We start from the raw sequence: 16,077 nt of genomic DNA, 5'->3' as shown, positions 1-16,077 counted from the left end.
TATAATGTAATAGGATCATTAGTCATCGTTTTTGGAAGGCAAAGGGAACTGGCACAGAAGTTTAGCAGAGGAGTGAATGTTGTTGAGTCAGATTTGTATTTTAAAAAGTTGGGCTTGGTTGTGTGGTCATCAACATTTTGCCTGTAACTGGTGCATCCATTTAACACAAGAAAACAGAAACTGAAAAGCCAGATAAAAGATAATGTCTTTTATATCAGGGGAACACACTGCAGAAGATGGAAGAGAAACAAGCATCTATAATCTAGATACATTGCGATCATTGGAGTACATGTTTAAAGCAAGAGTGCTAGCAGTGATTGGGAAGAATATAAGGCTCTCCATGTAGACCAGCACTTCCCAACCTTCCTAATGTGCGACCCTTTAGTATAGTTCCTCATGTTGTGGTGACCCCCAACCATAAAATTATTTTCACTGCTACTTCATAACTATAATTTTGCTGCTGTTATAAATTGTAATGAAAATATCTGTGTTTTCTGATGGTCTTCGGCGATCTCTGTGAAAAGGTCATGATCCACAGGTTGAGAATTGCTGCCTGAAGGGGTTGAGAACCACTGGTGTAAAGTTGTCCCTATCTTGGAAGAAGTTCTTTGGCCATCACCCGCTACAACCAGCTAACTAACACTCAAATTCAGTGCTGTGGAATAGTTAAACTATCAATATTACAAGGAAGAAATTGTTGATCCATCCTTGTCTACCAGGAAGAATTATTGGTACCAAAGGTACTAACGTCAAAGAAGATCTAGAGAACATTCAGATGACAATCAGGCTTTTCTACAAGCAGGAAGATATTTGGAAGCCAGGAGTTGTAGTTCCAACTTTTAATCCCAGCACTTGGGAGGCAGAGACAGGGGGATCTCTATGAATCCAGCCAATGCTCCACAGTGAGACCCTGTCTCAATAAACAAAAAGATAAAGAAGGTATTTGGGAGCTCTCATCAACAACCACTTTCTTCTCTGCCTGGTTGTGGCCAGGATGGTAGTAAAGCTCAGGTCTTCCCATTCTACCACTGCCACCTCCAAGACATGATACCACTCATTGCTTCATCCATTGTTTGTTTTTGTTTTGTTTTGTTTTCTGCTCAATAGCCTGGAACTTGCCAAATAGGTCAGGCTGTCTGCACAGTGAGCCCTGGGCTGTGCTGCCTTGCCTGGATTGTTTTACTTGGGTTTGGGGTCAAACTCCGGTCAGCAGGCTTGTAACGCACGCAAACTATCTTACCCCCACCACTTTTTTTAAAGACAGTTTTCAGATGTGCCTAAAATTTTCCAGCCCATTCCCACTAAATACTGTTTGATTTTCTTCTCCTCTACTGTAGGTGCGCCTTTTGGATACAGGTAGTATATATTGGCAAATTTAATTTTGGTGGTTTCTTGGTTCTGTGTTCTTAATTCTGTGTTCTTAGCATGTGTCAAGCTGATGTAAAAAACTAACATGTAAGGTAATGTCAGTTTTTAGGCAAATTAAACCTGGCAGCATATCTCAATTTTTCTTAGGTTGCATTACTCATGAAACTGACTAGGTCTACCAGAAATCCTCAGCATCTGCACTGAGTCCTGCACTTTCCCCCTTGGCTCCTCCTACCTTTTCTCTTCCTTGATTAGGTCGTGTATTATGACTTAAGAAATTTGAAAGTGTAAGTTAAAAAAAAGTGGTCATTACTTTTAAGAAGTCCATATGCTTTTAAGAAATAAGCAAATGAAATATATGTATTTATTACAAGTACTTTTATTTGGATTTACTTTTTCCTTTTCTTTTTCCTCTTTTTTTTCTTTTCTTTTTTTCTTTTGGTTTTTTTGAGACAGGGTTTCTCAGTGTAATAGCCCTACCTGGCCTGGAACTAGCTCTGTAGACTAGGCTGGCCTCGAACTCACAGAGATCCACTTACCTTTGCCTCCTCAGTGCTGGGATTAAAGGCGTGCGCCACCACTGCCACACTCTTCTCAGTTTTTTATTTTCCTTTTCATTTCTTTTTTGTAGAGGCAGGGTCTCACTTTGTAGCCCAGGCTGGCCTGGAACTCACGTTGTAAACTAGGTTGGACTTGAACTCACAGAGATGAGTCTGCCTTTGCCTTCCAAGTGCTGGGATTATAAGCATCTGTCACCATAGCCTGCTGAATTTTTTTTTCCTTTATTTTCTTAACTTGGTCTTCCTAAGAGCAGATCTAGATATGTGAGATACCCAGCTTATTTATCCTCTGACAGGTTTACAAGTACTTTGAAGCATCAACTCAAGGTTTCCCAGCCAAAGAATAATTTTGTGCCAGTGTCCTATAGACCTCCATTTCTAGCCTTAGTGTGGTACCAGAGACTGAGAGTAAGAGGTCCCAGTGATAGTGGGTGTGAGCATGGAGAGTCATTTCTTTATCTCCCTGGACTTGGAAAAGGTATTTAATGGAGGAAGGAACTGTCACTTCCCATAGCAAAACTGGGAGAAGCAGTTCATAAGGGGAGGAGAGTTAGTGACCTTGAGACAGATAGGAGATCGAGAAACTTTTGGCATTGCTATATAGTGCCATTGGCAGAATGAGAAAGATGTGGGTATGGATTAGCAGTGAGCCGGGGGAGGGGGTGATCTTTTCATTCAAGTGGGTTTTAATTACTGAGGTTTTGTTCATTTAATTAATAATAGTTCCTATATTTTAATGAAACTAAATACTTTTCAACTTTCTAAAATATTTTAAAGTTAAAATGTAGTTTATGATACCCCAGAATTTACCCATATTTACATATTAGTTGTATAGTTAAGTGAATTCAGTGTGTTTATAATCATCAAACCATCACCACAGCTGACTCCATCTAGAAGAAAGTGCCTTAATACCTACCTCTAGCCCTAGACAAGTACTGAGATACTTTCTGCTCTTTGTCTTTTCTTAGGCATCTTCTGTTAATGGAATATTGTAATATGTTACTGTGTGATACATATGTTTGACTTCTTTTACTGAAAATTTGTTTGTTGGGTGGCCTGTTCATGTTCCTTTCATTTTTTAGCATGAGTTTTATAGCAAACAATGGACAAATTATATTCTAAGGTCTTGTGAGATGTGTGGGTAAGTTATATGAAACGAGTAAATGTGGGGAAAAGTTACATATTGAAAGTGGTGAAAATGGAGCTGAAGAGATGGCTCGCTGGTTAAGAGCTTTTGCAGAGGATGCATGCTTGGTTCCCAGCACTCACATCTAAGAACTATCTGTAACTCCAGTTCCAGTAGATCTGATACCCTTTTCTGGCCTCTAAGAGCGCTAGGCACACATATACATACATGCAAGCAAATACTCATACACATAAAAATAAACCCATCCTTAGCCAGTGAAGTGGTGCACACACACCTTTGAATCCTAGGCAGAAGGTGGGTCTCTGTGAGTTCCAGACCAGTATTGTCTATGCAGTGAGTTCCAGGCCAGCTAGGACTACAGAGTGAGACACTGCCTAAAAAACAAAGTTGTGAAATGTCATAAAAATGGTTGTGTTGATGTTAATTATTCCCCCACAGAGGTTGAAGTAACAGAGTCAGTAGGCAGTAGTCACTGTGATTTTTAGAGTGGGAGGCCAAGTTGGAGATTCGTTACAAATATTTGTGGTACTTACGCTAGAAAGAAAAGGAATGTACTGCTTTCTTCGAATTAAGTTTGTACTACAGGAGTCATTTATGTATACACTCTTTTTTTTTTTTTTTTTTTTTTTTTTTTGCTTTTTCGAGACAGGGTTTCTCTGTGGCTTTGGAGCCTACCCTGGAACTAGCTCTGTAGACCAGGCTGGTCTCGAACTCACAGAGATCCGCCTGCCTCTGCCTCCCGAGTGCTGGGATTAAAGGCGTGCGCCACCATCGCCCGGCTTATGTATACACTCTTGATGGTCTTTGTTAAAGCTAAATGATAGTGCTAGCTTTAAACTACAGGCAGAGGAAAAGAGGGAGGGAATGAAAAAGTTTGTGTTGCTTTTGAAAGTAGTTTGTTTAATATGGTATTGTAGGAAAATGTTTAAATACTTTACCAGACAATTCTTCATGTTAGTGGCTTAATTTGATGAGTGTGTCAGCTTCTTGAGACATTTGTGTAAATGCATCAAAGCAAGATATGCTTTGTTCTGTTTATAAATTCCACTCAATTAGTGCACAAACGATCCTCCTAAAAATCAAGTATCTACATTTTTCACACCTGAAATGATTGTTAACAACCAGTACAATCTGGATTATAGATTATACTTTTCTTTTTTTTTTTTTGAAACAAGGTTTCTCTGTACTGGAGCTCACTTTGTAGACCAGACTGGCCTCAAGTCCTCTGCCTTCCGAGTGCTGAGATTAAAGGCATGCACCACCACAATCCGGTCAATCTGGACTATTTAGAGGAAGAACTCCAGTGTAGTGTATTCCTCCTGTCTGCTCACCCTTTCCCTTCTGTGAGGAGCTTCCAAACACTGTCCCTTTCTTCTTCCCTAAAACCCAAGTACATCTCCTACAAGGTGTTTGGTAAATCACTAAGGATTTGAAATGCTGATATTCAGACACACCAGTGCTTGAGAAGAGTCCCACTAGGTACTGCATCTGGCCGGGTGTTTATGTTTCGTAGAAAGGGAAGTGGGGGAGTAGAGCCCCTCCTGCTTCTCAGCTTGATTTTTTGTTTGTTTGTTTGTTTTTGTATTTTAAGACGAGGTTTCTGTAGAGGTTTGGATCCAGTCTTGGAACTTGCTTTGTTGACCAGGCTGACCTTGAACTCACAGAGATTCCCTCCCCAACCCTGTCCCTGCCTCCTGTCCTGGAATTAAAGGTGCCCAGTTTTCCACTTGATTTAATGGCATGATTGCATTAGGAAGTTAGTGAAATACTGCTGAAAACATAAATCAGTTGTTGCCAAGACAGGTGTTTGCTCATAGCTCTAATCACAGGAGAAAAGTAGTACCATCTTGAGATCTGACTTTTGGGTTCATTTTTGTGGTTGAGGTTTGAGGTAATATTGCTTGTACTAGTATCATTTTCTTGCATAATAAGTAGTTGGGATTTTAAACAAACACATCACTTACCATCCTCTATTTGAACCAGTACAGAAAGACCCTACTATATAGTGCTGTGCTCAGTAACGAACGTTGCTCTTTTGTGTTTTTTTTCTTCTAGGCTGTACTCATCACCAAAGAAAAAACTCACACCAATGCAGAAATCTGTTAGTCCATTAGTTTGGTGCAGGCAAGTTTTGGATTACCCAAGTCCTGATGTGGAATGTGCTAAAAAGTCTCTTATCCACAAACTTGATCAAACTATGTCAGGTATGTTTATGATTTTACTTGTGAATTTGTTCATTTTCTTTGGCCTAATTGCATATATGTACACAGAATGTGCATATTTAAGCAGGCAATTCTTGCTCGATAGCTTCTATGAATCTCACTGTATACCTTCATGAAGGCTGCATTCATGCCCCATAGAGGGTTTTTAAAACTCTTAGTCTCACTGTGGCAGATTATATCCATGAGATTATGAATTTTAATCTTTTTAATAATAATCTAAACCAGTTTCTAAAATGAAAAAATGTTAGTCTTGTGTCATCTTAAATTATCCCATATACCACACTTGGTAAATAGATTGTGCTGAAAAATATACATGGAGACCTAAGAGGCATCACCTCCTCACTCAAGACTGTGATTGGTCCCTGGCTCTTCAGATCCCTCATACTCATTTCCTTTCCATTCAGATACTTTTCTTTAAAGATTGTATTTATTTGTATACAGTGTCTACTTGCATGTATGACTGCAGGCCAGGAGAGGGCACTTTAGATGGTTATAAGCCACCATGTGGTTGCTGGGAATTTAACTCAGGACCTGTGGAAGAGCAGCCAGTGCTTTTAACTTCTGAGCCATCTCTACAGCCCTATTTCTTTTCTTTGTTGTACTTGGTATTTTAAATTGCCTTTATATTCTTTTTAACAGCATTCACAAAGCTTACAAAATGATGTTCATGGCTATTTGTGCTATTTAGTGTAACATACCAGTGTGGGTAGAAATACAGGGAAAGTATTGTATTTCTTTGCATTTCTCTCAGTCTCTTTTAAGTGTTTTTTTTTTAAAGTTTATTTATTTCTGTGTATGAGTACTCTAATTGCATGTATGTCTGCGTGAGAGAGAGGGTGCATCAGAGCCCATTATAGATGGTTGGGAGCCACTATGTGGCTGCTGGAATTGAATTCAGAACCTCTGGAAGACCAGCCAGTACTCTTTATCACTAAGCCATCTCTCCAGCCTTTCTTTCAGTCTCTTAAAACCCACTATTGATGAAATAAGAAGCATGATGAGTAATTCTGAATAAGCTTTCTTTACCATTTTGGTATGTATATGTGTTTGTATGTGGTATTCATGAGGGTGTGTGTGTGTGTGTGTGTATATATATATATATATATATATATATATATATCTTGGTATAGGTACCTGTATGTATGTATGTGTATATGCATGTGGAAGCCAATGATTGACGTTCACTTGGCTTAGTTAGGGTATCTTTTGTTGTGATAAAGCACCATGACCAAAAACAACCTCAGGAGAAAAGGTTTTCTTTCAGCTTTATAGTTCCCCATCACTGAGGGAAGAAGTCAGGGCAAGAACCTGGAGGCAGGAGCTGATGTGGAGGCCATGAAGAAGTACTGGTTGCTGGCTTGTTCAGCCGCCTTTCTTACAACACCTAGGAAAACCAGTCCAGGGGTAGCATCGTCCACAGTGAGATGGGCCCTCCCACACCAATCAAGAAAATGCATCTCAAGCCATTCTGATAGGGGCAATTTGTTAAAGGAAGTTCCAATTCCAGACAACTTCAGCTTATATCAAGTTGACATAAAAACTAGCCAGTGCATGTGTCTTCCTTATTTGCTGTCCACTTTAGATTTTGAGACAGGGTTTCTTACTGAAACTTGGAACTCACTGATGCAGCTATGTTAACTGGCCGTGGAACTCTACGTAATTCCCTTTCTCCACCTGTTCCTGCACTGGGTTCACAAATGTGTATGTACTGCTGTGTTCAGGATTTTATGTGAGTGCTAGGGATCTGAACTCAGGACCTTGTGCTTGTAGACACTTAAAAATTAAAGAACTAATCTGTATATGAGAGTATTTTGCCTGTATATGTGCATATGTATGGCCCACAGAGACCAGAAAAGGGCATCAGAGTCTCTGGAACTCAAATTACAAATGGTTTTGAGCCACCCTGTGGGTGCTAGGAATTGAACCAGGGTTGTCTGCAAGAGCAGAAGCAAGTACTCCTCTTAGCCACTGAGCCATTCCTGCAGCTTGCAGCTCGCTTGTTTTTAGTTTCTCTTTTTATTACAGCTGTGTAGTTAAAATTTTCTGCTTTGGCTTTATTATAGACGTGTGTTCTTAGGTTAGAGTTTAAGCTGAAAGTGATCAAGAACGCAGAAGGAAGACTAAACAGTTAAGCTGGAATGCTATAAGTAATGGTTATTATGTGCAAATAACTTTAAGGAGGTAATAACAGAGCTGCTGATTTTGAGTCATTTCATCTCTGTAAGAAACTCTTTGAAAAGACAAATAGCCTGTATATGAGTTTCAAAAGGTTTTGTCTCAGTATGAATTCTTTTAGAATTATACTCTGGAACTTGATTTTTATTATATTCAGTCTGTGATTGAGTGAAATAGATGGTTATAAATCTGTAGATAGCCAGGCAGTGGTGGAGCACGCCTTTAATTCCAGGACTCGGGAAGCAGAGGCAGGTGGATCTCTGTGAGTTTGAGGCCAGCCTGGTCTACAAGAGTCAGTTCCAGGACAGGTTCCAAAGCTATAGAGAAACCCTGTCGGGAAAAAAAAAATACTGTAAATAATGTGAAACAACTAAATTTTAGTCAGATGATATTAGACATTACTTTTTTTGTTTGTTTTTTGTTTTTCGAGACAGGGTTTCTCTGTGGTTTTGGAGCCTGTCCTGGAACTAGCTCTTGTAGACTAGGCTGGTCTTGAACTCACAGAGATCCACCTGCCTCTACCTCCCAAGTGCTGGGATTAAAGGCATTCGCCACTGTAGTAATAAAAGGGGCGGGGCTGCCATTCTGTTGTATTAGGAGCAGAGGGGCTGCGTCCCCAGCACCCTGGCTGCCTGGCTATCTTATGCCCCGAAATAACAACACACAAACTGTATTCTTTTAAACACTGCTTGGCCCATTTGTATCTAGCCTCTTCTAGGCTAATTCTCTCATATTAATTTAGCCCATTTCTAATCATCTGTGTTGCACCCCAAGGTGCGCTTACCGGGAAGATTCTAGCCTACATCCATCCTGGGTCGGAGCTGAATCGCGTCTGCCCAGGAGAGCTGAGCATGGCGTCTCTGTCTGAGGCGTCTTACCTCACTTCCTCTTCCTCCCAGCATTCTGTTCTGTTTACTCCGCCCACCTATGCTCTAAGCTATGAGCCCAAGCAGTTTATTACTTAACCAATGAAATCAACAGATTGATATATGACACTCCCACATCACTTCCCCTTTTTCTATTTAAACAAAAAAAGGCTTTAACTTTAACATAGCAAAATTACATATAATAAAACAGTTATCAAGCAAGAATTACAGTTACAATATTTATATCTATTTTGTCTTTTATCATAACAATGGAAAACTATAACTATAACTATCTGTCTATTCTGTAACTCCATCAAAGACTCCAGAAGAATGCAATATTTCCTAAGCAAACAAAAAGTAAGCAATTTTCAAACTCTAGAAATGACAGAGACATTTTGCTGCTTGGACAGTCACCCAAAGTTCCTCTGTACTGTTGGGGCATCCATCTTCAGCCTACAGGCCCATAGTTTCCAGCAGACATTTCCACAAAGCAGGAAATTTCAAAGGCAGTCACTATCTGCTTTTCCTGAAGAATGTCTCACAGACTCTTTCATGAATCAGGAACCCCGAAAGACCATCTCACCTTTAGGCAAGTTTAGCAGTCCTCTCTCTGCGGGTTGTCTGTGTCCAGTTTATGCAATAGTCCAGGCAAGAACAGTTTCTTGCCCAAATGGCTATCAAACTCCATAAGGATCCTCTTCGATGCCCATCTTCCTCTTGAAGTAGATTGGTGCTGCCAGGAGCAGAGTGTCTCATTGTCATGAAAAGTCCTAAGTTATTACATGCCATATTCTGCAGTCTTTGAAAGATATGAAGAATGTCTATCTAACTGAAATGTATCTCTATATATCTAGAAAATCTAACTAACATGACTACAAGCTTGACTATTACTGATGATTATCCATTAATCTATATTTCTTAATTATACATTACATTTTTTAATGAACTACACAATCACAATATCTTAATCAATAACAGAAATATGCATATACATATAACAAAATTGACCTTAAATCTTAGTAAAGCAAAATCTATACTAATACAAATTATTCATATCTATATCATATCCCCCTTTAAATGTTAAAGAACGTTTATAAACCATATTTGGGAACATGGGCGCAGTTTTTTCTCTCCAAACTGCTTCCTGCTGAATGGGGGTGTCGTTAATTAGGTCTTTCATGGTATAACCTGTGTGCTAGTTTCATCTCAGTTGGCAGTTGAGAGACGCAATTTTCTGAAGATGTTCACGGCAACCCTTCAGGAGGGCGTGGTCCATCATACCAAATCAGAATAGAAGAAATGAACAGGGTCTCATCCTCTGTGAAAACAAAATAAGAAACTCCTTTCCAAAGCATCATGTCCTTAGATCCAAATTTCAAAGTCAAGGCATTTTCAAAATATCTATGTTGGATTAGTTCAGCAGCATTTATAAACAAATATATTTTAGCATCTGTTGCTCCTTCCTCAGCATTCTAACAATTCAAAGAGAGCATAATAGCATACACTATCAAAATTCTCTGTCTATTTTCCATCTTTGTACAGCTTTGTTTTAACCTCTATTTCGTTTATTTTTACTTTTAACTTTTTGCTTTTTGAGACAGGTTCTCTGTATCTTTGACCTAGAATAACTCTGTAGACCAAGCTGTCCTTGAACTCTCAGAGATCCGCCTGTCTCTGCCTTCCAGGCATTGGGATTAAAGGTGTACACTACTACACCTTGAACTCACTGAGATCTTTTTGTCTCTGCCTTCTAGGCACCTTGAAGTCACAGAGGTCAATCTCCCTCTGCCTCCCCAGTGTTGGGATTAAAGGTGTGTACTACCACACCCAACTACTCTCTTTCTTCCTTATTTTTGTTTTTTACTTTAAGAATTTTAACTTTTAGTCTGCATATATTTTAACACTGTAAATCATTTAAAATTTTTCTTTGTCTTTAACGCTCTCTTTACTTTATCTCCGTTTTTCTGACCACATGAGTCTTTAATGTACCAAGCAATATCAGTAGGACTAAAGCCGTGGCTTTGCTGGCTAGATGTAGCCCATTCCTTAGCCTTCCAGCCTCATGGCTGAGGTACTGGCTGTAGCCATGTTTATAGCCACAACTCTATGGCGTTTCAAGGTCCCTGCCAGCCAGTGAGCTACAGCAGACAACACTCAAGTCCTCTCTCTGTAGCCGGCCCTCCTGCCTCAAACAGTCAGAGTTTGCCCAGGCAGGATGACCCAGAAAGCCGGCATTTTTAAACGGTGCAGCTTTTTTCCTGCTATGGCTGAAAACCGAAAAACATGTGTGCAGCTTTTCATCAACACTGTTTAAGTGTTTTGTGGCAGGACCTCTTAATGAGCTGCAGGGTTTTGCAGCTAAAGCTGAGTCAGGAAGCCTCTCTTAGATGAGGCGCTTGCTTGCCTCTAGCAAGCAAAATAGACCCGAGAAATTGTCACTATCAAGAAAACATGCTTTACTCTTTCCCAAGCTTTCTCAGGCTTTCAGTGGGTTCAGTTGTCCACACGTCTGGGCGCCATTTGTAGTAATATAAGCGGCGGGGCTGCCATTCTGTTGTATTAGGAGCAGAGGGGCTGCGTCCCCATCACCCCAGCCTCCTGGCTGTCTTATGCCCCGAAATAACAACACACAAACTGTATTCTTTTAAACACTGCTTGGCCCATTTGTATCTAGCCTCTTCTAGGGTAATTCTCACATATTAATTTAGCCCATTTCTAATCATCTGTGTTGCACCCCAAGGTGCGCTTACTGGGAAGATTCTAGCCTACATCCATCCTGGGTCGGAGCTGAATCGCGTCTGCCCAGGAGAGCGGAGCATGGAGTCTCTGTCTGAGGCGTCTTACCTCATTTCCTCTTCCTCCCAGCATTCTGTTCTGTTTACTCCACCCACCTATGTTCTAAGCTGTGAGCCCAAGCAGTTTGTTTGTTACTTAACCAATGAAATCAACAGATTGATATATGACACTCCCACATCACGCCACCACCACCCGGCTTTAGACATTCCTTAAGAGTATTCTAGGAGGATAAGGAGATGAGCCGGTGGGTAAGAACATTTTCTGCAGCAAGCGTGAGGACTTGAGGTCAAATTCCCAGTACTCTTGTAAAAAGTACCCGAAGTCAGAGCTGAGAGATGGAGATAGGAGGATTTCTGGGGTTTGTTGGCTGCCAGCATACTGTTGGGTTCAATGAGAGACTCCGTCTAAAGGGAATAAGTCAGAAAGTGGACCCCTTGTTCTTGTAAGCCCTGTATGCATGCACTCACACACACACACACACACACACACACACACACACACACACCACCCTAGACTTATCGGATGAAAACAAAGCTACTATATCTCAAAAATAGCAATTTTGAGTGAAGGATTCTTTATTTTATTATAACAAGGGTGTGAAAGACTGTAAGAGAGCTGGGAGGTGTTTAGGGATCCAAACTCTGATCCTCATGATTGCATAGCAAGCCCTTACCTACCAAGCCATCATGTCCCCAGCTTCTCCATATTGAAGCGTAGACAGTTTTGTCAAAATATGATTGTACAAAAAGGTATGACAAACTCATTAGGGAAGCCAGCAAAGACCCCTTCTGAAATAGGAGTCTTAATCTCTAAGGCAAGGTAGGCTTTAAAAAAAATTCTTTATAGGGCTGGAGAGATGGCTCAGTGGTTAAGAGCATTACCTGCTCTTCCAAAGGTCCTGAGTTCAATTCCCGGCAACCACATGGTGGCTCACAACCATCTGTTATGAGGTCTGGTGCCCTCTTCTGGCCTGCAGACATACACACAGACAGAATATTGTATACATAATAAATAAATATTTAAAAAACACACACACAAAATTCTTTATAGCCAGCTCCAAGACAGGGAGAGAATGTTAGTTTCTGAGACTGACCTGGAAGGAGCTAGGAGGGATTTTTCAGGTATGAACTGTTATGCCCAGATCAGAGTCCCCCCAAAACCAACTAGAAGATTGAGTCCTGTATGTAAAAGCAAAGAGCCTTTATTCTTACACAAGTTTGCAAACTCGGATTCTCTGTGTGTCCAACGTATTGGAGTGATCTGAGAGCCCCAGCTCAGTTTGGGTTGGGTTTTTATAGTAGCAAAGATGAGGACGAGAGATTTATAAGGTTCAGGATCCATGCTTCACTAACATTTGACTAGGAGGTATCCTGGAAAAAAAAAATGATGGGTGTGTGCTGGCAGGTGATCCTATCTACAATGGTTGGAATGTTAGGAATTTCCTCTTAATGGTCTCTTCCTGGGTGGTGCCTGGGTAGTCTTCAGTTTGTGTTCTTTCTTGGAACCATATGTTGCCTTAGATTAAACGGCTGAGACTCAGGCTTCTGTTGATCTTGTCATGCCTGGGTCTTACATTTCCCCCTTCACAAGTACCAGTGACAGTACCCAGTCATAGGTCTTGCTCGCCCGTGGATTTAAGGAGATAGTATTGGGACCTAAGAGCCATTAGCTAACAGATTTTTACAATGCAGTGGCCATCCTATCAGACCCTATAGCTCTGATCTTTGCATATAACCAAATTGTAATTATAATCCTCAATGTCCTCTTTAGTTCTGCATAAAGAACCAAGGTTATTGTAGAACCATTTTAGTTAATCCATTTATTGACAACTTTGGGCCAATTTTTTTTTTTTTTTGGTATGTCATTGGGCATTATAGGTAGCCATTTTTTGTCACCCATGCTAGGGAGTTCCCCCTTGTCTCAGCATTTCAACCTATGTTGGTCAGGGAGCATGGGACGTGTTCTTTTCTGTAACTACTTTGGGCTGAAATTGTGGCATTGTTATCAGGGCCCAAGAAGGCTGAAAGGCTAGCCAAAGATGAGGAAATTCAGACAATGGGGCACTCATCAGAAGCATCTGGTTCACAGACTCTGTTGAAGAATCAGGGAGCACTCTCATCAGCTGGACTGGTCCACATCAGCTTTCAGCAAGTCCAGGATTCACAGTCATTTGGAGCAGGTTGTAGTCAGCAACTGATGCTTAGATGTGTTTGTCAGCCAAGTGGAAACCTGTTGAGACAAGTTTAAACTAGGAACAGAAGTTAAAATTTATGTACTTAAAGGAAAATAATTTGAAACTTTCAGGTCCATATTGAAATCCATATCGTAGATAAAAGCAGATAATGGGTATCTGTAAACAGCAGGAATAGACTCATACCTTTGTGTCCTAGCTAAAACTACAGATTGTGGTTAGAAGCATGTATATTTTTATACTGTCCAGAGACCCAGTTATAGATTGGACAGAGATGTCCTTGGCCTGATGAGAAACACCTTCAAGTTCATATTTAGATGGCAACCAGAATAAATCTAAAATCTTGAGCTTGTGACCCAAACAGTAAGTAAGTTCGATTTGCTTATCAGAACTATGCCGTAGAAGGGGAAAGAAATCAGAAACATTTTCCATATCTTAACCTGTATTTACATCTTAAATCATTTTTAGACTCTTAAAGCTTATGAGCATTTATATTTTGAGATGTTTTTAATTAAAAGATCTAGTAGCGTTAGAAAAAGCAAGGCTTGATTTCTGCATATATAAAATGAGCTAACAAGCTGGCTATAGCTTTGTGGAAAGATCTGGATACTTGCTGCTGCTAAGCTGACAAAGTTATAGCTAGCCTAGCCATCAATACTGTCAGAGATCCAAGGATAAATAAATTATACCTGAGTACGGACAAAGCAGCTTCCGAATGAACTGGAGTCCATATACAGTTAGCCATATCCAAGTCTCCATAGCATTGGAGGCAGAAGTACCAGAACATCAGTCTTAAGAGTTTTAGCCAGGCCCATAACGTTATTTTTTTTTCCTTTGGAAGAGGGACACGGAAAAGACTGACCTTATTTTGTCTAGAAAAAAAGTGGTAGAATCAATTCTCCAATGTCCTGCTGTTTGTCCACAGTCTGGACCCGGTCCTGGCAGCAGGTGTTGCACTGGGGCATCTTGCCCAGTGGTCGGCATCATTGTAATCCAGGTGGAGACATCATGGTGTCCCATAATCTTCTCTGGAAACTTTGGGTCACTGCTAGGATCTTGAAGTCTCTGTCTAATATTATAAGCTTTTTAATCATTATTTTAAATGCCATATTCTGCAGATATCTGAAGTATGAGGGCTGCCTAGATATGTCTGATGAAACAAACTTTGTTTCTTGTTACTTGTTTTAAATTTGACTTTGAAAACATGCAGGGTAAGCCTAAATAAGGCTTATCCCTGTAATTAATTTTATCAATACTTTAAGGGTGACTGACTAACTTGTATTTCCTAACAGTCTATTATAAGTTAGCAGCTTTCATAAGACTAAGTTTTCTCAGGTTTAGCCCAGAAAATTACCTGCTAACAAACCACATAGAAATTTCTATAGAAGATAGGCACTGAGCAGGAAGACAGCATGCCCCACTTTTACTACCAAACAAATCTGGGTGTCACCAAAGATGGTTATCACAAAAGGGATTAGGTGAGAAGAATTGGTGAATCCAGGATTCAGGGATGCTTAGTAACTTATCTAATGTTTTGGAATGTCAGGTGCTTCCCCTTGAATGCTGGGTTGGGCCACCTGTTCCTGGTGTACAGCTTTGTCGGGTTCTACCTGTCTCTTTTTGTGATTTTGATATGCATATTATCATTGTCCTTTCCTATGGAATTTTCTAACTATGTCTGTAAAAACTAGAAACCTTATGAAGATCAACCCTTATTCTTCCTCTCTTTGTACCCCCTTTTGCTTCATTTTTTCCCCTTGCATGAAAAATATAAAAGATGCAGAAGTAACGTGCTTGAGTTAATTTTTTTTTTTTTTTACCCTCAGATCCTCGCCTGCCATAGACATCTAATTCTGAGCCTTGAGGGATACTGATGCTGGTACCCAAGACCCACACACACAGGAACCACACCTGGCACCAGCTACTTTTTCCTAAGCTGCTCCTTGCTATTCTTTACCACTGTAGGCTACTCACTCCCTGCACACATGTTACATTTTAAAGATCTCCTCTCCCCAGCCCTTGTCTGTATGTTCTCTACTATTTACCTTAATGTTTGTAAATATTGGAAAAGATGGAAGGAAGAACTGTCTATTTAAGGATTGATTTTTCTTGTTTATGATTTCATTTGCTGTCTTAGACCCAGACTGACTGGTCTTGAATTGGTAGAGATCCTCCTCCCACTCCTGCCAGTCCTCTTCCTCTTACTAACTGGCCCCACTTCATAGCTCTGTGTGTGTGTGTGTGTGTGTGTGTGTGTGTGTGTGTGTGTGTGTGTTCTAATGAGTGTCATTATGTTTGTTGACAGGAGTGTGGATGCCTTACTAGTAGATATCACTGAAGAAAAATGTCTTAGCATCCCCCATCAACTATTAACTACATAGAATCCCCAAGAAGGGGTGGAGCCCCCACATCCTCTCTTCTGTCCGTGACAGGATGTTGACTGCTGAATCTCAGGCAAAGCTCATGTAGGCAGTCATAGCTGCTCCAAGTTCAAGAGTGCAGCAGCCATGTTATTCATGGGAGCCGTCTCTTCCACATTCCCCTGCTTCCAGTGCTACCATGACCCCTAAGCTCTGGAAGGAGCTTAGCACTCAACAGTCACTCATTTTGAACATTTGGACCAGTTACAAGTCTAGTTATTGTTGACTACTGTACAATGGTTCTTTAGCAAAACTGACAGCAGCACTAACCTACAGACATGAACGTAGTGATAGAAAAGGTGATTTAGTGGATACATCGTGTCCTGACTTCA

General features: G+C 40.4%; 1 protein-coding gene across 3 annotated transcripts in view; it reads left to right on the top strand.

Annotated features, from left to right (window-relative positions):
- The window catches only part of Slain2 (SLAIN motif family member 2), a 65,237-nt gene that overhangs the window by 19,344 nt on the left and 29,816 nt on the right, over positions 1–16,077 (top strand). For all 3 annotated transcript variants that reach the window (XM_041671266.1, XM_041671265.1, XM_041671264.1), the window contains exon 2: positions 5,131–5,279. In XM_041671266.1, the coding sequence (XP_041527200.1) occupies positions 5,131–5,279 (149 nt within the window). The remainder of the gene's footprint in view (positions 1–5,130; positions 5,280–16,077) is intronic.

This window comes from Microtus oregoni, unplaced genomic scaffold (assembly GCF_018167655.1).
Source record: "Microtus oregoni isolate MIOR12 unplaced genomic scaffold, Mior012 000021F_ref0000039, whole genome shotgun sequence".
Classification (NCBI taxonomy): domain Eukaryota; kingdom Metazoa; phylum Chordata; class Mammalia; order Rodentia; family Cricetidae; genus Microtus; species Microtus oregoni.
Note: the sequence above shows the minus strand (reverse complement) of the source record. Positions and strands in the feature narration are given on the sequence as shown.